Raw genomic sequence first — 22234 nt, 5'->3', positions numbered from 1 at the left:
TAGCTACGGCCCCGTCTAGGGATCCCAAAAAAAAGTACATAGATTGTAATTTACGTAGCTTTAAAAAAGATCATTCAAAACCTTTCTGCTTTGATTATGCATTTACAGTTTCCGGCTTAGTTAAAAGCAATCCCAAAGTTTGTAGATTTATAGAATCTGAATACATCATGCTATACAACAGCATTTTTGCATTGGTTCTGCTCGTTTCTGCCAAGGTTTGGGCTCTTTATAAAAGTGCTCATTTCATGTTACTAGCTTCACTATTTCTATCCATACTATATCTCTGTTCCTCGCCTCATCATTTCCTATCTGATATACTGCCATTTGGTTTCATTTGCCACTTTTAACATAACACTGTATATCTTGGTGAAGTTAACATATGGCTATAATCTCCTCTGGTACCATCTAAGTGATGAGGAGCCTTAAATACAGCGTGCTTGCACAATTCCAGTTCTCCTCAGAAAAAATGAGGGTAAATATAATTTAGACTGACATTCTTTGTACTAAAACAATTACATTATTTCAACTATTATGGCTATTTTAGCTTTGTTCAAGAAGAAAGAAAACTGTAAATGCAGGGTAAGATCTGCCTTTTTACTGCATGTCACTCGAAACACTCCATCTGTTCCTTTATAGATTGGGAAAAAAAAGATGATCCAAATGAGGCGTGCATCCTTCAGAAGGTCCCCCCCCCCTACAAAACGCAGTGGAAACAAAAGGAAGGAAAAATGGCATCAGAAAAATGTCAAGCGAAGTATTATCCCTCCCACAGTACTTGCATAAATCTCTTCGTTAAATCATCTGCTATGTACAGTATTACACTTAATCGTTACATATGCAGCTCATCTGAGCCCGGCAAGTCTCTTGAACAGTACTAAACCATAGTCCAGTGACCAAATACGCATCCCTCTTCATCAAGACCAAAACAAACCAAAAGTCAAATCCTTATACAGTAGAACACAGTAGACACCTTTCAAGTAAAATAACTGCTTTTCTAAGAATACTGGTGTGTTCACATAATCTCAACAGACCTGAGTCAGACCAGAATTGGAATAGGTTCAAATCCAAGTCATCATGTAGTCAGTGATTTTTTTTTTTTAAAATCTTTAACTTGAGGAGCAAAACAAACTCTGCAGCGGCTGCAAAGCTACAAAACACAGAACTGCACGTGATTGGATTTTAATTAGAGCAGTCGACCCAGGTCTGCCTAATGATCAGCAGACAAAAACGTCATCATCGGATGATCGACGGAACATAGTGACGTATTCCTGTTTTTTACTACTGAATCTGATGAAGGAAATAAGTAAACAAAGTCATTCTTTTTTTTAAAGTACAGAAATGTCATCATAACCACGGACAACTAAGCCGCCGATTTCTCTGTTTTGAAGAATGAACTACATATTTTTTTGCCTTGAATAAAGGTGAGTGAAAGAGAAACACTCATTACGTTGTTTTTTTTGTACAGTAATCCATTGATAACAATCAATGCACAAAAGTAAAAGACAAAAGCACATAAATATCCAAAAACTGAAATTGAGACGGCTCAAGACAAGAGTTTTTTTTTTCCCCTTTTCCTTAAATCATTTTTTTTTCTCACTTAAGTTTAAAATACACATATTAACCAGCTGTAGAATGTTTACATACAGTAGGAATTTGGATTCATCGACAAAAAAAAAAGCACAGTTTTAAGTCAGTACAGCTTTCCTGGCTTTATGGTGGAAATCAGAGACAAGTCCAGGATGGTCCAGTCCAGTTCCAGAGGACGAGCAGACTACTGCCCACGGCTGGGGCACTACCGTACTGATAACGCAGCGCTGTGTACCATCGTGTGCTGGGCAGATGGCAGTTACTGTATGATGATTGCTGGGGCGGAGAACTGCGTTGAAAGTTGGCCCTGTATGTCACAATGTACTGTACTCACCCTGTTCATCCACACTGCACACGTGTGTGGCATTACGCAGGGAAGCACGGTACAAGCTTCACGCAGCACAGCTCAGTTCAGTTCAGCAGTGTGAGGGGGCCTCTTTCTGTACAACGGTGGTCCCCACAGAGGAGGCAGTCTACTTAGAGATGGTGACTATTGGCTCCAGAGGGGCCAGTGAGGGCCAGTGAGTCGACGGGGCTCAGGAAGCAGCGAGAGAATCCAGAAAGAGAGAGAATTACGGCTGAACAAGCAGAGCTTTGGACAGGGAGGTGAAGGCGCTCATGGGGCAGAGGAGTTGTGGAGGATGAGAAACGCGTTGAGCCGGCCCAGTGGAGAGTAGGGGTCGGCTGGGGATACCGAGGGGGCGGTGATGATTAAATCAGACAGGAGGAAGGCCGGGCCGGGCCGAAGTGTAGGAGTGGTGATAAAGCTCCAGAGTTTGTGGTGAGAGGGAGGTCCTCTGCCAATCCAAAGAGACACCTGAAGAAAAAACACATTGAGCACATAAATTAACCTGCTCCTCCATTACAGATTTAGGTTACATTTCTTTACTATGCAGCTACTATTTATGTGTCCGTTCAGTACAACGTCCTGGACCACCAGGATTTAAAATGGTGAAATCTGTCTGCTTAGAATTCCACTTTGGTAAACATTGACACACAAATACCTGCTGTTGAGCAACAGCAAGCCATCTTGACAGTGCTGACCTTTGAGGGGGATGAGTCCAAAACAAATTAGCTGTGTTGGGGGACTACCCATTGTTTTGATAACCCATTATTCCAAATAATGAGTGAGTTAGTTAGTGTAAGTGTATCCAGGTAAGCCAACCAGAGGCAGAGAAAGGCGGGTCATGCCTCCACCATGGTGGTAAAAAGATATATTTCGGGAAGGCCCAATGTCGTCAGATGTGCTTCTTCTGTTTGTTGCAGGGAGACTGTATATTATCGGAGCAATGGGTTTTTAGAACAATGGCCGTTTGTTTTCAGGATAACGGGCCTTCGGACAAATGGGACTTTTTCCGGACTATTGGGGTTACAAAATAGCCTGTGTTGCACCATCCACTTCTCCTTTCCCTCTTCTGGAATATAAACTGCCGCACCAAAGCAATGGTTTGCAGACTATTTTTTTTTTTTATAAACTGTGTGAACTTATTGTTCTGTTAGTGACCAATACATTTGCAAACTTACCATGAGCAAGTCCATTCACCCTGGGAGCTTTATTGTCCCTCTTCATTATGTTTTCATTGCACAAAATAGTGTGCAACGGTGAACAAAATGTACACAGAACAGTAGAAATAAAATAGAGAGATATTTATTATGAGTGCTCTTTAGTCTGAATCTAGACTGCTAACTGTATTACTCCTTTCAACCTTGACAAAGGCAGAATATACCATATGTTGTAAAATAAAAGCCCGAGATATATATTATTTGCAGGCGAGTATTTAGCATTTCCGTGACATTTATCCAGTGTGTAATGGCTTTAATCTGGTCATTTGTTTCAATTAATTACGATGGACTCTTCATTGTTGCATGCTGATATACTGTATGTCGATAAAGGCAGGTATATCTAACACCTTAATATATGATATCTAATACTATATATATATATACATACAGCATATACATTTTCCACTCACTATACAAACATGACAACATAAGATAGCAGTGCTAAGATTATATGACCCACCGAGCTATCAGTTCCCACTCAGTGTCACAGGCAGACGACTTCAGCAGATGGTTTCAAGATGACGCGAGTTCTGCGGAGAGAAGAGAGGAAGTGCTTCACACACCGGAGAAAAAGAAATACTGGCACAGGTAAAGTGTTTGCAGCTTGTCGTGTGTTAAAAGACATCATAACGGTGCTGCGTGTGTCTCACCGGTGTGTCGTTCCACTGCCGCGGCAGGTCTTCTGGCTCGGGTGGGTAGGACATCCAGGACGGGCTACGGTACGAGGACGGCGGTGACATGACAAAGTAGTCTGAGTAACCCGGGTGGTTGGCAGATATAGCGTAGACTGCTGTTATTGGGTTTCCTTTGAGATGTAAAGGTGGATTTAGCCAATGACTCAACTTCACTTCATCATAGCTACTGTCTGCATTTCAACGCCGGCACTCATACCTGAGTAGGTGGTGATGGACTGGTCGACGGTGACAGCGGGGAAGGGCGTCCTGGACAGCGGCATATAGGGGGCACCGTTGTGCTGCTGGGCCTGCAGGTCTAAGGACTCTGACACACGGGGCTTCAGACTAACATCGGGGGTGGAACTGTCAGTGGAAAAGAGAGACAGAGGTTCACCTGATATAAAGTTATCACACAACTGTCAAACAAATTTACAGCAGTTGCTGAATACAGCAGCACAAAGCTAAATCTCCACGTATTCCTCAAATTTCAAGTGAGAAGAAAATCTTTGTTTACTCCTTCGTTTCTGCTGCAATGAGGTGGAACACACATGTTAGAATGTCTAAAAGATGTAGGGGGGGTTGCAGTTTAGGTTGAAGCAAAGTTGAGGGTCAATTGCGGTTGAAGCACTGAAAGGGATTTAAGTGTGTGAGGGTAATCTCTAAAACAGTGATTCTCAACTGGTGGGTCGCGCGGACCCGTTTTCAGTGGGTCGCGGGTCTTTGCCTGACAAAAAAAAAAAAAATGTGATTTTATTTTGAAGGGCATTTTTTATGCAGCGGAATTATTCCAGCATTTATGGCACTTGTTCAGCGGTGCAGGAAAAACACCGACCAATGCGTTGTGAATCACATCACGTGATGCAGCTCAGCCAATCAAATATGGGTATTCTGACATTTTGACACTAGACTTCCTGACAAATATAAAAATTATATATATATATATATATATATATATATATATATATATATATATAATTTGGGTCGTGGGTCGCGGCTTGTCATTAAGGGGTGATGGTGGGTCCCACAGCCAGACCAGTTGAGAACCACCGCTCTAAAAGCATTTGACATTTTTGCTTCAAGTTTATTAAGCCCTGAAGCAGTTCAGTTGACAGACTGAAGTCAAGTCAAATCTATTTCTACAGGACATGTAAAACAACATGAGCTGACCAAAGTGATACAAACATAGGAAGAATACAGCAGGTCAACAGAACAGACATCTCCTCGAAGCAGGTGACTTGTTACCGGAAGAGTAAGAGATAAAAGCAGTTTGAAGGTCATTTAAAACCTCTATAGCCCTAGCCCTATTTTTAGGCCTCCACTCGAAAATTGCATACCCATACTTAAAGACTGTAGATCTGAAACTAGAAGGTCTATTTTAATAATTTTGATGGTATAATACAGGTAAAACTTGTGAGAGACTTGTTCAGATGTGTAAAGATGTGTATATGTTGCTGGTTAATAGTGAATGAAGATGGCACACAGCTCAAATTGAAAAGTTTCAGGTTCACCTGAAAAAAAAGCACTTTTATTGAACTTTTTTTTTTTAAATGATGCAGATTGAAGCCTAAAAATACTCCACAGTCATAGCACAACAGGTTTGTGGTCTCTCCAAGCTAATTTTACTTAGATTGAGTGAAGCAGGCTGTAATGTAATGGTACTACTTTATCGACATGCAGAGCGGAGTGATCAGGTGTGTGTGATGTCAGATGTGGGCGTGTACAGTCCGCAGTCCGCACTGGGAGTTGTATGAATCCAGTCAGTCAACAGTCTTGGTGTTATGCTAGTGTTGAGCTAATAAAGTTAGCCAAAGATACTACGGTCTCCTAACTTACTTTACACATAACACTACATGGTGTCAGAAGATGGCCAAATTCCCACCTCCCGAAAACTTCGACTTCTCTCGCCCGGATCAATGGCCGGAGTGGCGCCAGAGGTTTCATCGCTTCAGGATAGCAACGAAACTCAATAAAGAACCCGGAGAAGTACAGGTCTGTACGCTTCTCTACTCGTTGGGGAAAGAAGCCGAACATGTTTTCAAAACGTTCACGTTTATGGAAGAGGACGAGGAAGATGCAGATGATTATGAGACTGTAATGGCGAAACTGGATGGGTATTTCCTACCGAAAGTGAATACGATTCATGAAAGAGCACGTTTCCATCAGCGCACTCAAAAGCACGGAGAAACCTCGGAGGAGTACATCAGAAGCCTGTATGAGCTAGCTGATACCTGTGCATTTGCAGATGTGAAAAATGAAAATATCCGCGACAGGTTAGTCATAGGGATATTAGATAAAGACCTATCAGAGAAGCTACAGCTAATGCCAGACTTGACGCTCGATAAAGCGGTAGAGCTAGTGCGGCAGTCTGAGCAAGTAAAGGGGCATATTAGCCAACAGGGAGCTAATGCTAACTGTTCTGAATTGAGTGAAGTAGCTTACGAGCAGCGTGCGCAATACAATGAAAAACAGAGAAACGGACGCTGGCATACAAAAGAGGCCAGAGCGAAACAAGGTGATAAGGGACACAAATGTTCTAGATGTGGCAGAGTGCATGCTAAAGAAGACAATTGTGCTGCACGTGATGCAGAATGCCACAAGTGTAAGAAGCTAGGACATTTTGCAGCAGTATGCCGTTCCCGCGTGATCAACGAGGTCACAGCACCCTACAAGGGGGGAGACGGGAGAGACGTTCAATTCCTGGGGGAAATTACAGATGTGGACGACTCAAACAAAGCATGGACGGTAAAACTGCCGGTGCAAGATATTAAAATAGAATTTAAAATCGACACAGGGGCAGATTTAAGTGTCATTTCAGAAAAGACTTTTAACCTCCTGACAAATAAGCCACGACTGAAAACTGGTGTAACCAAATTAGGCAGCCCAGGAGGTAGAGTGAACTGCAAGGGTTACTTCACAGCTACTACTGAGTGGAAAAAGCAAACATTCAGGTTTAAAGTAAATGTGATAATGGCAGCAACCTGCTGAGCCGTAATGTAGCTATTGCTATGGGCCTAGTTAAGCGAATAGAAGAGATCAAAAGCACAGAGTATTTGAGTGAGGCCAGCCCAGCAGACATAGGCAGACTGAAGATAAAGCCAATCAAAATCAGACTGCAGGAGGATGCTGTACCCTACAGTGTGACTACGGCAAGGCGTGTGTCAGTGCCTATGCTCCCTAAAGTAAAAAAAGAACTGGCGTGATAGAGCCAATCAAGGAGCCCACGGAGTGGTGTGCTCCGATGGTTGCTGTACCCAAGAAGAACAAAGAGCAGCCAAGGATTTGCGTTGATCTAAAACGCCTGAATAAATCAGTAAAGAGGGAGAAGTTTATTATGCCCACAATAGATGACATCCTACCTAAACTCGCAGGTGCAAAAGTGTTTTCCCTTTTGGACGCAGCAAGTGGTTTCTGGCAGATACCACTAGACAGAGAGAGTGCCAAACTCACTACCTTCATAACTCCCTTTGGAAGGTATTTCTTTAATAGACTGCCATTTGGAATCACAAGTGCACCAGAAATCTTTCAACGTGAAATGACGGAGCTCTTGCAAGATCAAGAAGGCCTGGCGGTTTACATGGATGACATCCTTATTTATTCAGACTCGGAAGAAGTCCATGAAGTGAGACTCCAAAAGACTCTGGACACACTGGAGAAAGCTGGTTTAAAGCTAAACCACGACAAATGTCTCCTGCGTCAGCGACGACTCAACTACCTTGGACACTGCATCGATGAGCATGGCATTCGGCCAGATGAGGCTAAGGTCAAGGCCGTCACTCAGCTTGAGCCACCAAACAATGTCACTGATCTGAGAAGGATCCTGGGGATGATACACTACTTAGGCAGGTACCTGCCAAACCTGTCTGACGTCACCAAACCCCTCAACGACCTACTCAAAAACGACGTGACATGGGCATGGAGTGCAGTGCAGGAGGAGGCCTTTAAGAAGGTAAAACAACTCATCACAGAGTCACCTGTACTAGCATTCTACGATGTGAGTAAGCCTACCATTATCAGTGCAGATGCTAGTAGTTATGGCTTAGGTGGAGTCCTGCTACAGAAACATGATGAACAGTTGAAACCAGTAGCGTTTTGTTCCAGAACACTCACTGATGCTGAGCAACGCTATGCGCAAATTGAAAAGGAGTGTCTTGCTGCAGTGTGGGCCTGTGAGAAGTTTTCCAGGTACCTCTATGGACTAGACTCCTTTACTCTACAGAGTGATCACAAGCCACTTATTCCCTTGATCAACTGTAAAGATCTCGACTCAGTGCCTATGAGGTGTCAGAGACTTTTACTACGTATGATGCGTTACAACCCTACAGCTGTGTATGTGCCGGGGAAACAACTTATCATAGCAGATACACTGTCTAGACATCCCCAGGCTACTGTCACACAGGAAATCGCGGAGCTGACCAGTGAAATCGAAGCCTATGAGAAAGCAATCCACGAGTCATGGCCCATTTCACCCACCAAGCTCGACATGGTCAAACAACAGACCCTACAGGACGCAGAACTGCAGATGGTTCAACACTACGTGATGTCGGGATGGCCCAAATATGCTGTTAAAGTGCCTAACAAGGTAAAAGACTACTACACTTCCAGACATCACCTCACGGTTTCAGAAGGACTGGTGTTGTATAATGATAGAATAGTAGTACCACGGATGATGAGGTCTGAGATATTACAGCGCATACATGATGGACATCAAGGCATAGTGAAGTGCCGGGAGCGGGCTAGGTGTAGTGTGTGGTGGCCTGGAGTAAGCAAGCACATCCAGGACGCTGTCAGCACATGTAAGGACTGTCAGGAGTCCAAGCCAACCCAGAAAAGAGAACCTCTGATCACTACCCCGCTACCCAGTCGCCCATGGGAAAGAGTAGCAGCCGACATATGTGAGCTGAACAAACAGAACTTCTTGGTAGTTGTAGACTATTTTTCACGATATATAGAAATAGCCTACCTCAACGACATGTCAGGTGAAACCACGAGAGCTAAGCTGAAGAACATCTTTGCTAGATGGGGGTGCCCAAATGAACTTGTCACAGACAATGGCCCCCAATTTTCAGGCAGAGCTTTCGTGCAGTTCTCTAAGGAGTATGATTTCAGACATATCACCTCCAGTCCTCACTACCCTCAAGCAAATGGTGAGGCAGAGAGAGCTGTGCAGACAGCCAAACGGATCCTGAAACAAACTGACCCTTTCTTAGCCCTCTTGGTCTACAGAGCGACCCTGCTTCAAGCCACAGGCGTGAGCCCAGCTCAGCTCATGCTTGGCAGACAAATCCGTACTACAGTTCCTACACTGGAGGCTAATCTACAACCTGGATGGCCAGACCTCCACAAAGTGAGACAGAACGATGAGAGGATGAAACAGAGCTACAGGCGAGCCTACAATGACAAGAATAACGTCAGAACTCTACCAGACCTTCAGCCTGGAACCAGCGTTGCTGTGAAGCTGGATGATGAGAGAGGCTGGACAAAGTCTGCTTCGGTCATTAAGCAAGGTGACACACCGAGGTCATACCTAGTCCAGACGGATAAAGGAGTACTGCGCAGGAACCGTCGCCATCTGAGACCTCTCCAAAGCCCTACAGAGACTTTCCAGGAGGGAGGGGACGAATGTATAGTGAACGATGGAGAGTTAAGTTCACCTGGTTCTGATGCAGACACACCTCCTGTTACATCTCAAGATACTATGACACAGACTGCAACACGCACAACCTCCAGCGGCAGAGTTGTAAAACCACCAGACCGATACGGAGAGTATGTTAAGTAGTTAGGACATAGTCTGCATCAAGTGGCAGAATAATCCACTGCAGCTATGTTGGTGACTGGTAGTCCACCCAGATCACAATAGTTCAGGATTGGTTTATGTTAAATGACTGTTTCATTAATACAAAATAAAACTGTTAAGTGCCAGTGTAAGTGCCACAAGAAGTTTAAATCCTGAAGAGATTTTGAAAAGTAAATGTATATTGTTATGATACTGTGTTACTTAATAGAGCATTCGTTCTGAGTTTTACAATGACCAGTTAGACGTACAGAAGATGTTGACAGACGACATTATGCCTTTTTGCAGCATGTCTTAAATGACTCAAAGAAAGGATGATGTAATGTAATGGTACTACTTTATCGACATGCAGAGCGGAGTGATCAGGTGTGTGTGATGTCAGATGTGGGCGTGTACAGTCCGCAGTCCGCACTGGGAGTTGTATGAATCCAGTCAGTCAACAGTCTTGGTGTTATGCTAGTGTTGAGCTAATAAAGTTAGCCAAAGATACTACGGTCTCCTAACTTACTTTACACATAACACTACACAGGCCAGCATAAATGAGGTCTGAGTACAGAGTTTCAAGCCGAATTCTCATTTGTGGAACCAGATTTTGCGCTGCTCTATTCTAATTTTATATACTATATAACTACATATTAACTATATATTCACTTGCTTTATCACTAAGAGTGTTCAATACATCATAATAAAGCAGTTTGGCATAATTTTCAGCCATGTTCAGCTATTTTCAGCTGTCATAACTCTCATCCATGAACAAATCTCCTCTCAGTCTGTGTCTCTTTAAGCCTTTGGTAAGGCCTGTTTCATCATGTGACACCTTGTTAGCTGCGGAATAGTCCATTGAAAGCCGTCAGGGGGAAAACTGAGAGCCACTAGTCAGTAAAAATCTTGATACGCTGGGCTCAACCCCCATGCGTAAAATAGATTGGTCCAGGAGAAAAATGCGCCCCATTTCCTCATGGAAGGTCACAGCACGTTCATTTGAATGCAGGCAGATAGAGCAGGAAATGGACTATAATGCAGCAGCAAATTTCAATGGATTAACTGTTTTTTTCAGCATGACAATCACCAAAAGGTATGCAGACTTTCAATATTTTTTCTGGAGAGCAGTGTATGGTTTGTTGGCGTTTGTCATGTAACTTTTGAATGCTTTGACGGAGGTCAATTTGGACACGCTGGGTCAACGCCGTATCGAGCCCTAGTGCGAAATCATGTATCCATCCGCCATGATCGCTGCCGGCTTTGTGATGAAAGATGAATTTCAGGTGCATAGTTAGCAGATTATGTGGAGAAAAATCCTGATTTTGTGATAAATCTTCTAGTTTATTGAATTAGTTTGTGTATAACTGTGTATAATTCTGTAAAATGGCTGGCATGATGATTTTGCCCGGACTTTTTTTTTTTTATTCGGTATTTAATATGTCTGGAGCATTTTTGATATTTCTTGATGAAAAGTCCATTCGGAACCTCGGTATCGGTACTCGAACCCCAAATGGGGCTCGCTCGGGCTATACAGGTTTAAAGAGTAAGCACTGAAAGAAGCAGAGCTCAACAGTGTCTGACACGTTTTGAAGCTCTCCAGTTCCAAAATTTCCCATTTATTCACTTCATTGACGTTTTAGAAAATCCTTACATAAAGAGTTTTAAACATGGAACCAAGCAAACAAACTACGAGATTAAATTGAGATGATAAAACATTTGATCTGGAGCAATGGAAAAAGAATTACAAAAATGGAAAACAAGTCAAGGAAACTAGACTGTGTACATAATTATTTTAAGAGTGAATGAACTTCATATCCAATAAACTATTGCGAATACCGACAAGCCAACTCTAGAAACTCCCCAAAAACTTTAAAACCAACTGTTGTTAATTTAAAACGAAGACCGATTCAAACGGGTTCGGTTTGAAATCCGGGAGCAGGCCATGGACCAGCAAGTAGCATCACTAGCCGTTCGCGGGTGCGGTACACATTGCCATAGTGACAGCAAGCTCCATCAATAAGATTACACTGTAGGATTGTGGGTAACGTGCAAATAAAACGTGTTTTTCTGAAAACAAGCTTCATATCATACAGACTATATATACCATCGCTTCACAATCGAATAGCTTGTGATACGTCTACCTTGGATGATAACAACATTATGGTTACTCATCAAAAACTTAAATTAATCTGCTGCCATGAAAAACATCTTTATCAATGAAACTACACAGTGGTGTGACATTGCATTCCTTCAATTAAATGACACTCTGAAACATGAGTATTGATTTTAGGCAACAGTCCTCAACCCTTCAGCGTACTATTATCAAGGGACAGCTGGTAGACTCTATAGACAACTTCGAGTACCTTGAGATTTTTATTGGAAAACGAGCTGAATCTTAATTGTAACAATATACTGGGCTATCATCCAGTCTACTCGGCTATCATCTAGTCTGTTCTCTGTTCTTCCATCTCTCTGTGGTTTGGATCGACCACCAAACAGGACAGAAACAAACTACAACGGATTGTCAGGTCTGCAGAGAGAGTCATTGGTGCCAGCCTGCCCTACATCCTGGACTTGTTCACCTCCAGAGTCAGGAAACGGGCAGGAAAGATCACTGCAGACCCTTCACACCCTGGACACAACCTGTTCCAACTCCTCCCCTCTGGTAGGCGCTACAGAGCTCTGTACGCCAAAACCACCAGACACAGGAACAGCTTCTTTCCACTGGCCGTCACTCTGATGAACAATTAATCAGTCAAACTGCACTACTACCTCTGTTTGCACTATTACCTTAATTCCATGGACACTGTTTTTGTATTGGGTTATGTTATTATATATATATATATATATACACTTTTTGACTCATGACCTCAACATCTGAAAAAATAGTGAACAGGTTTTTATCATCATCCTCTTGCGCCTCTTCTACCTCCTAGAACCTCGGCACCTGTACATGCAACGCTACAGTAGGAAACCGGAGGACAGATGATGTCGTTGCCAGGGCTCTCAGGACCATAATGCACCATGCATACTAAGGAGGTATTAAAATGCTGCGTTCCTCCTCCCAGAGGGCACAGAGGAACTGATGTATGACGAGCTGACTTATTAACTACTTACACAGTTCTGTTTCTGGTTTTAAAGCAAGTGTAACGGTCGCACACACACATAGTTAGAGAAATGTAAAACCAACAGAGACTGTCTCTGTCACGCAAAATACAAACAACTTCATTTTGTCCTACATATCAAAATGTGTGCATTTCCCTGCCGAGTATGTGTTCGTTCCTGTGAGTCTGTAGTCAATCGCAGCTGGAACATGTTTACTCGTAAGCGTTGTCGTCTCAGTTTCTCCACTAGATGGCAAACATGTCCCTTTGTGCAATCCACCACAGCTGAGCAGTCATGACTCTCTGCCGGCACTAAAGTGCCCAGCAACACGGTGCACACAGCAACAGCATTTAAATGAAGAAGCTGCTCAGTTCAAATGATGCATGCCAACATATGGCGGAGAGAGAGAGAAGCGAGCGGCACAGAGAGAGAGAGTGGATGTGGGGGGCAGGCGGTTCAAATGATGTTGATTAATGTTCTGTAGCTATTTTTCAATCTGCATTCTCCTGTGGTCCCTACCAATAAATGATACATCCATCTGATACAGTGATTAGCTCCAGCGCTGCATTTTGATAGGCTGGGAATTCATTATTAAGGATTGCTTTCAAATGCCATGTGTGAATGTTTCTTTTGACACAGTGGACGCTTCGTTAATTGGTAGAGCATTTACTTCTATGGCATTAGTCCATATCTTGTCCTTTACCGAAGACGCAGTGTTTTTATTTGTTTAAACGTTTTTATTTTTTTGTGATTTTGAATAGATAGTGTCTGTAGTCGTGTGGGTGAGTGTGGTACCGTCGCAAAGAGGTCCCGGGTGGCGGTCCTGGTCTTGAGGGGATCAGCGGCGGGGGAGACCCGATGCCCATATCAGGAAGCTGGGTGAACCGGAAACCCTGCAGGAGCCAGACATGGAACTTAGACACATTCAGAAACTGTCATGTGGACTCTACGGAGCACAAAATGCAAAGAAGAAAAGTGGAAGGAGCAACAAACAAATCCTGACAAACAAAGATGGCTGGAAAATCAGATGGGTGTCTGATCAGAGCAAAGCCAAATATAAATACAGATTCAAGCTGCGTGAGGCTTGTTGTCTGTTGGTGGGTGTTTAGTCCTCAGTCTCTTTAATCTCCGTAAAGCTTCTCCCTTGCCGATCAGCAGTTGGCAATTCACACACTGAGACCACTTCCGCTGGCTTTTCTGGCTTTTTTTTGTTGTTGTACCAGGACTATTAGCCAACATCAGCATTATGCTTTGGTCACTGAGTGACATTTTGACATAACATAAAAGCTAGAATTCAGATTTTCAGAGGTGTAAAGTTATGAAGTACATTAACTCAAGCAACAAACCTTTAAGTACTTTTATTTTATTTGAGTATTCTCATTTTGTGCAACATTGTACTTCTGCACCTACTACTGTACCGTATCCCAATAACAGCAACCTTGTGGCTACAAAGATTTACCTTACATATATAGACTTTACAAGCAAAGCCTATGGTATGATCATAAAACACCACACATTTTTAAGAAGCAAGTAGAAGATAAGATAAGCCTGACATGGACCTGCTAATTGATTAATAAAAAATGTAACATTCTAAACTCATATTAAGTTCTTTTTGATTCATATTTTTTTTTACTTCTAAGCGGCTATAAAATGTTCTTTATATAAGCAGTGGATTAAATAACTATGTGTAATCTAAAAGGTGTCGTTGAGAGGTGAACACACAGTAAATCATTAGCCAACTCTGCAGTTGGCTCCGGCTGTACGGAGGGTTTTAGTTTCTTATAGCTAATCGTTTTGGGGGTTTTTCGGCCACAGACTTTACTGTTTTGATTCTCTCTAACAACTCTCAGCTCCTGTTTTCCAACTGCACACTACCTGTCCAGCACCAAACGTCAGACAGAGTTAGCGACTAGCTGGGGAACAGCATTTTGCTGCTAAAGAGCCTGAGATTTTTCTCAAGAATTGGTGGAGACCAAAACAGAGCTAAAAAGGAGAGTGAATGTTGGACCAAACACGACTCCAAATGAACGCTAATCTTGAACGCTAAACTTAAGCCACACAGACTGTATACAGTCTATAATTTCTCATAACTTTATAAGGTGATAATATGTCCATTACTTTTATTTTTTTACAGCTTGATGGCTTTCTTAAAGTGGCCGAAAAGTCATGTAGTTGTTAGTTAATAGTTAATAGTATGAAAATATTTTCATGTTTTTGGAATTAATACTAATGGTGCTTTTGCCACTTTAACTTAAGTAAAGGAGTTAAACACTTTTTTCCACCTCTTCTGATTTCACATATTAAATCTACTTTAATCATGAAAGAGTGGTTTTATCCTATTTGAGACAAAAGAGTACATTTTCACTTTTATTCTCATCTTGTCTATCAAGTAAAATGCATACTTGTCACAAGTGTATATTTTGCCTCTTTTGTGCTTTTAATAAATCTTTATTACCCATCATATCACAAAGTATTTCAACCTATCCTATTCGACAACGCTGTACTGAAGACATAGCAAAAAGAGCTTTTTGAAAACAAAGTCTATCATATTTCAGTCGAAAAGCTGTGAGCACCACCTAAGGAATTCCATTTACCTCCATTGTATTTTGGTGGAGGCAGTTATGTGGGAAACAGATATGCATGGCTAGATACCACTAGAGAGGTAAGTGAAGGAATCTGCCCTTTAAACTTCCTGTTAGTGCTCACCGGTTTGGGCAGGCTACACTGGTGCATGTCCTCGTATCCTGCACTCCTCTGCCTGCCTCCACAGGGATGGTTCATGGTCCCCGGGGCGCTGGTCACCCCGTCACTGTAGTGGCTGGTGTGGGACGGGTTGTAGGCTCTGTGGGCATGGTGGTGATGACGGTGGTGGCTGTTGGTGAAGATAAAAAAAAAAGTTTCAGTCGACAGTTTTCCTGTTTTTCTGCTTTGTGAAAAACAGCCTTAGCTTGGGATCATTCTTAAACAGCTCTCTCTATTCTTTCCCACACAATACTGTAAATGAATGCGGATTTGCAAAGAAATAAACCGACTTACTTGGTCGGTGGAGAAGGGGGGTCGTGGTCCGGAGGCGCCAGACTGAAGGCGTTGCCTAGCAACATGTGCATCTGCGTGCGGACCTCATCAATGGATGGCTGGGAGCTGAGTGTGGAGGAGTCGGAGCCGCGGTGAGCTTTCACCCCCAGGCTGCCAGTCCCGGTGCCAGTGGACCCGCCTCCGTAACCCAGGGAGCTCATCAGACGGTCCATGTTGGTCTCCACAAACGGTTCTGGCTCGCCCTGCGAAGCACAGCGGGACAAGGGGGGCGGGGGCGCATTCATCGATGAGGACAATGACACCGAAATCACACGCCTTTCCATCAACTCAAAGTTTGCACCTGTTTGAACTTCTGGTTTCCTGAGAAACAAATGCTCCTGAGACTATACGAAGGATGTTGGTGTTGATGCAGAAGCTGAAAACAGGCAGCACTGAAAACAAATTGTGAGTCAAGATGGTCAGCAGCAGAAGGTCTGCAGCTTCCCAGTAAGTTTGAAGTAACGGAGTCTAAAACAAAAGTTTTCAGGTGTTTCTCTCTCATCATCAGGTAGAATAATCAAACCTACACCCACTCAGCAGGTTCTCCTGCAACATGACTACATCAGTTACAATAACATGTACTATTCACTCAGTTTCCAGTTTATTAGGTGTTGATTCCACTGTATGATCATTCTGGTGGATGTAGTTTGTGGCGCTGTTGAACTGTATTGTGTTATTCTGACAGTGTTTCTGTTTTTTTAGCCTACCCTCACTGATACAAACAAGGTGAACAAGATAATGTGAACACCTGTGGGTGCAAAGCAATACAGTTTCAACATTTTAACCTTCATGAATGATTGTTTTTTGCAGAAGAGTTGGATTAGACTGCATTAGATTGGTATACCTAATAAACTGCCAACAGAGCGTATTTTCATATATTCTTTTAGATTTATTCAGTGATGAGTCACTGGATTGTTTTGTCTTTTTTTGCGTGACATGCCTCTTTATTATGTTAAACTGGATTGAATTCAAGTTGATATTGGGTAATACAGTATAGCCGGATTGAGGATCACAATATTAAAGGCACAATGACTACGATTTGTCGGTTGCTGCTATTTCAACATTCAGAGTTGGCCCCTCCTCCCCGGCTCTAGGCGGGTTACGTTGCTCCTCAGCGGGGGAAAGTCAAACCCAGATTCACTCTTGTTTTGGAAAGAGCTATATATTTGCAGCGCTAAATTTGCCTTGATTTGGCGCATTTTTGTTGCTTCCTGTTGGATCCCTGCGTTTGACCCGGCACCAACATTTTTATAGGAGATTGACGCCCAAAATTGTTCCAAAAACTGCAAAATGAAAAGAAAAGATAAAATACAGGCAGAAGGCGGGGTATCTGCAGATACAGACACCGCCACACACTTCATAAGTGATGACTAAGGGGGTACTATCTTTGTCTATAAAGATGTTTTTACTCACTGTGCCTTCGATAGTTGCTGAATATTTTCCAAAATGGATAGATATTACATGTATGCAGAATCACATATACAATATGTAAATTAATGTTCAATGCAATTATTGTTGATATACTTGACTTGACATCAGATGTTTGACAAAAACTTCATTAACTAATTTTGTCAGTTTTTAATAAAATCAGCATGGACAACGGAATCTGTTCATATCACTCCACTAATCGCAATAATAAATAATAATATAAAATGATTACCCAGCCTGACCACATTGAATCCCCGAACATACCCTGTAGAAAAGCCAAAACAGTGCAAACCCACAGACATGAAGCAGGCAAACCAGCTCCAGCTCCAAACCAACGTGAATACAGTGCACTGAGGTGTGTTGTACAAAGCAACAATTCTAAAGCACGAAAACCAAACCGACTAGGTTCTACGTACCTGTATCAATACCCACAAATGTACATGCTCCTGCATAAACACACACTGCTCTCCTTGTGTCGTTTGGCACTTCCAAGGCTGTTAGCTGCTATCGCGCCTCCCATCTGAATCCATGAATAGGCCATAATCATATTCACACTCATTGACATTCAGTCGTAGCGCGGTCACTGCTGTTACTGTGGTGCAGCAGAGGAGCAGCATAAAGAGATCTCACTCTATCTGTACCCATTTTATCTCCCCCTTTCCTCCTTTCTCCATATTCTGCTGTATGTATTAATGAAGAAATCGCTTTTTCCTTAATCTTTAAATGTAATTTCCTCCCCGTCGGTCTCCCTTCCTCTGTCTTTATCTCTCTGTTGGGTGCAGGTTTATGAAGTTCATCGGGAGGTGATTTGATAATCCCCTAGGTGTGAGCTCACGGCATCAGAGAAGGCGGGAAAGAAAGGATTAAAGTTATAAATGCAACCAGGAGATTATTTTATTCGTTTGACAAAAGTGGAAGAGCTTTACTTTGCCACAGCCATCATGAGAGCCTTCAGGGAAGAAGGATCCGGCAGCGGTCTCATCATCATCACTCTGTGTGACTCACCGGGTCAGGGGTCGGACCTCAGCTGCTGTATTACAGTTTGTTACAGGATCCATCTTCTAAATTCCTCAAAGCTTTGCATGGTCTTGCCTCTGGGTATTTTTTGACAGTAAGTCCCTCACATCCTCCACACAAACTTATAGAGGTGCTTCAAATCACTAAAATGTTTTTATTCGCTGTCTTTTCCCGCTTTTTCTGACGTGCTCTTCAGCGCACCACTGACCTAATTTCTGGTCTGAGTGTTTTAAAACTACAAGAAAGAACAAAGAATCAGGCTTTCATCAGAAGGTCTGTGACCTCGCGACGTTACTCACATCGTAGCCGTTGTTTCGGATGCCCCTCCTGGATCTTTCTCTCAGCACCAGCAGGTCCATCTCTGTCTCTACTGGGCTTGGGCTGCACAGAGACTGCCGGCTCCAGTAGGCGGGCTCCCGTGGGTGGGAGTACCTGATGGACAGGCGTAAGAAAAGGGAGAATTTGGGGTCAGAAAACTTCAACATTTGAGTTTTAGGAAAGTCAAAATCGAAAAATCACGGAAAATCAACAACGGAACTGTTTTGCTGTTGTCCACATACAAAACAACAGTCACAGTTTATTGCTGATAATATTTACCCTCAATTTACTTTAGGCTTTGTGAACTCTTGCGCTCAGTTTTACCTGATTTTATTTGACCAAACTTAAATAGATCAAAATTTTGAAGAAAGGAGCCATGTGACGGGTGATAAAAACAAACAGTGTGCAAAAGCAGGAATTCCTTCAGGCAAAAATGTACTTAAAAACCCTGTAGGTGCTTAATGCTGTGGTGCTTCTGCACTTTGAATCCCAGACATCACTAGTCAATCAAACTACTCCGAACTGTGACATCCACAGATTTTCTGCAAATAAGATTCATGAACTGTGCAAAAGGTCGGATGTGTTGAATCAGTTAGTGGACAAAGAGAAGCAAAACAGACACTGATCAGTATGAACTGTAAAATATTAATGTGCTGACCAAATATCACCCCCAGTTGCTTAGCAACTATGCTCCACAGCTACACATCTACAGTATATGTATAATTCTTGGTGGAAAGCTTGTTAAGCACTGCCTAAAATTATTTAATCATTATTTAAGCTTTTAGTGCAGAAATAATGATGAAAAACCTTCATATGCTTTAATAATGAACATTGGACTCCGCTTTAACAGGGAAGTCGAATCTTTTAACTGTCAAACATTTCTACATCGGTTGATTCCTTTGATTTGTTGAACCATCTGCGGTGCAGTTATGGCCAATGAAGCCTGTGAGTGAACATTCCTATGTTTTCGATGTCTACTCCATACCTCTTATGACATCCTGCGAAAGAGGCCCTCTTCTCCTCAGCAGTCATTGGCTCCTTGAGCCCGTTGTCGTGCCGACCGTGCCTGGCGTTGCGGTGACTGTAACCGTGGCTGCCGGTCTCGGACAGAGAGAACTCTCCGTAGCCCTTCCTCCGGGCCTTCTGGCGCAGTTTGTTCCTGTACTGCTCGATGTCCGACTTCTGCTTCAGCCCGCTATGGTTTGCCTGCAAACAATCCATTCCAGTATTGAATTCAAGTAATCATTTTTTTCCATCCGCTAAGAGGGGACCAACAGAGCTGCTGCCATTTCTTATGATGAACTGTTCAATTTTTCAAAAGGTTTTTTGCCCTTTTTTCTTTGTGCCCAAAACAAGGAAGGATCCGTCTTTTCCAAGACGGATCAATGTGTTTCAACAAACATTCCCTACAGCTCGATAATCAGAGAACGTGTCACACCCTAAACATGATATTCTTCTGCTAATGCGCACTCAATCAATTGCAGATGAACTGGAAAACTAGAGAGCCCCCCCCCCCCCCCCCCCCCCCATGGGATTTTGTGGTCTTATGTTAATAGATTGGGGGATGATTTATCATCAGCCATTGTATCGCTTTCTCGGCTAGAGGTGGAATAAGGAGAGGGGATGTACTGGATGGCCAGGAAAGTGACAGGGGTGAGAGATTAGAAGGGGAGAGGATTTGTAGCAACAGCTAAATTCAGCATCAGTGCAATGAGAAAATGTTACGATAATACTACAGTACAGGAAGGGCAGCAGACGCCTGAAACTGATGAATGTAATGTGGAGAATTTCAGTATTAAACGCATTATTAGTAGGATTTAATAACACCCCTAGTGGTGAGTAGAAGTTTTACAATAATAAATATGTTAGTCACAATATGTTTCCATATGGAATGTATTATAGGTTTACAATATTCTTACTTATAGAGGATATTATATGTTACAGTATATTAACTCATTGAATGTATTAAATCATAGAAGTATAGTCACTGTAGGTATTAAAACACTAAGAATAGTCTTGAGGGTCAGATAGGGATTCTGAGTGAGGTGTCAGACATGCAGCAGCAAATGGAGGCGACCTCATCGATGGAGGATGGGGCCAGAGGGACGGTCAAATGCCAAGCTGACCAGCAGGACAGAGAGGAGGAGTTCAAGATGTTTTGCGAGGAGCCAAGATGTTTTGCTAAGGGATCGATAATGGGAGGGGGCAGAATTCAAATGAAGCCAATCACTAATCGCCACGGAGGGTCATTCACACGTTTTATGACAGTATCGGACACTTTCCGACTCTCAGGGGATACAAAAGACAATGTTTTAGAGAGTTTACCTCAGATCACTGCAGCTCTCATTTTCAGCTAACTGGCCGCGCCGGACTGTGAGGAGATGCGTGTATGTGGTCTCTGCTCTCGAGAACATTACTATTGATAGTTAATTCAGTTTGAAAGTGAACTTTGTGTAGTACATTAAATATTGTTTTAATTTTGGACCGGGTCCAGCTCATTCTTCTGATGCGCGTGCGCAGTAAGAAGCTCGCAGCAGAAGAGTACCTGCGGCCTGCAGGCTCCTTCATCCTTTGTTCTTAAAAACCTAACAGTAACATAAAGCACTTATAGCATGAAGCTGATGTTCCTCGACAGCCCTGTCAGATGAACTGAAGTACCCCTTCGCAGACATCACCCATCATACTGCAAATGTGTTGAACCCATAGAGTGTATATGAGAAGTGGACAAAGTCCTAGTGACGTCACCCACTGGTTCGGCATTTTGGCCGTCGCCATCTTGGATTTTGACTGTCGCCATCTTGGATTTTGACTGTCGCCATCTTGTTTTTTTGCAATATATATGGCTCTGGTAGCGGCCTGTCAATCACAAGGTAGCCACACCCTAAAGCATACTCTGGTTTATTGTCTGTTTTACTCTAAATGGACCAAAATGTTTACTGAGGGAATAAATCAAGTTGCAAGTTTAACTCACTTCAGCATTGGCGTCGCTTTTCAGAACCGGAGGCTGCCACCTGGTTCAACCACGCAAACTTTAACTTTTGGTGGCATCTAGCGACGTGGTTGCAGATTGTAACTACCCTCTGTCCACTCCTTCCTTTCCAAGACTGCAATAAAGTGAGCTGTCCTTATCATAATAACAATACTATAGGAACAACAGAAGTCAGACGGCTGCTGGTGGTGCCATTGTTTTGCACTCCTCGGCTCACGTTACCGCAGTTTCACAAACTTGTCAAAGAACTACGGTGGCCTTCAGGTAATTGGAAATCAGGAAAGGCCAGTGTTTGGATTGTCCATTTTGAGCTACTGTAGAAAGATTACGGTACAACATGGCGGACTCTGTGAAGATGACCAGCTCTATATGTAGATACAAATGGCTCATTCTAAGCTAATGAAAACACAAAGATTCTTAGTTTCAGGTGATTATAAACTAATGAAAATATAGTTGTGAATATTATATTTTATTTCTGTTCATAGATGCCCTGACATTTTACACACTGGCCCTTCAAGGACCAATGTTAGTGCTGAAATGCGGATAACAGCGAGGCATCCTGTGCGCTGTACGCAGACCAAGCCCAACCTTCACAGTATTTTTCATACAAGGAGTAGCTTTGTGGCTTCCTCTTATTTAGAGTGAGATCTGCTTGGGCAGTGTGAGAGCGAGAGCTGGCGACCCTGATTTAACCAAAACGTTTTA

The 22234-nt window shown here is 42.8% G+C and overlaps 1 protein-coding gene across 1 annotated transcript in view; it reads right to left on the bottom strand.

The window, feature by feature from the left end:
- Positions 1 to 3567: 3567 nt before the first annotated feature.
- Positions 3568 to 22234, bottom strand: part of kiaa1549la (KIAA1549-like a) — a 97195-nt gene continuing 78528 nt past the window's right edge. The window contains exons 16-23 of the mRNA XM_076106596.1: positions 19526 to 19746; positions 18522 to 18654; positions 15739 to 15980; positions 15409 to 15574; positions 13498 to 13595; positions 4042 to 4187; positions 3801 to 3955; positions 3568 to 3680 (exon numbers count right to left, since the gene is read on the bottom strand). Of these exons, the coding sequence (XP_075962711.1) occupies positions 3651 to 3680; positions 3801 to 3955; positions 4042 to 4187; positions 13498 to 13595; positions 15409 to 15574; positions 15739 to 15980; positions 18522 to 18654; positions 19526 to 19746 (1191 nt within the window). The 3' untranslated portion in view covers positions 3568 to 3650. The remainder of the gene's footprint in view (positions 3681 to 3800; positions 3956 to 4041; positions 4188 to 13497; positions 13596 to 15408; positions 15575 to 15738; positions 15981 to 18521; positions 18655 to 19525; positions 19747 to 22234) is intronic.

This window comes from Anarhichas minor, unplaced genomic scaffold (genome assembly GCF_050575085.1).
Source record: "Anarhichas minor isolate MPS153535 unplaced genomic scaffold, ASM5057508v1 ptg000034l, whole genome shotgun sequence".
NCBI classification, from domain to species: Eukaryota; Metazoa; Chordata; class Actinopteri; order Perciformes; family Anarhichadidae; genus Anarhichas; species Anarhichas minor.
Note: the sequence above shows the minus strand (reverse complement) of the source record. Positions and strands in the feature narration are given on the sequence as shown.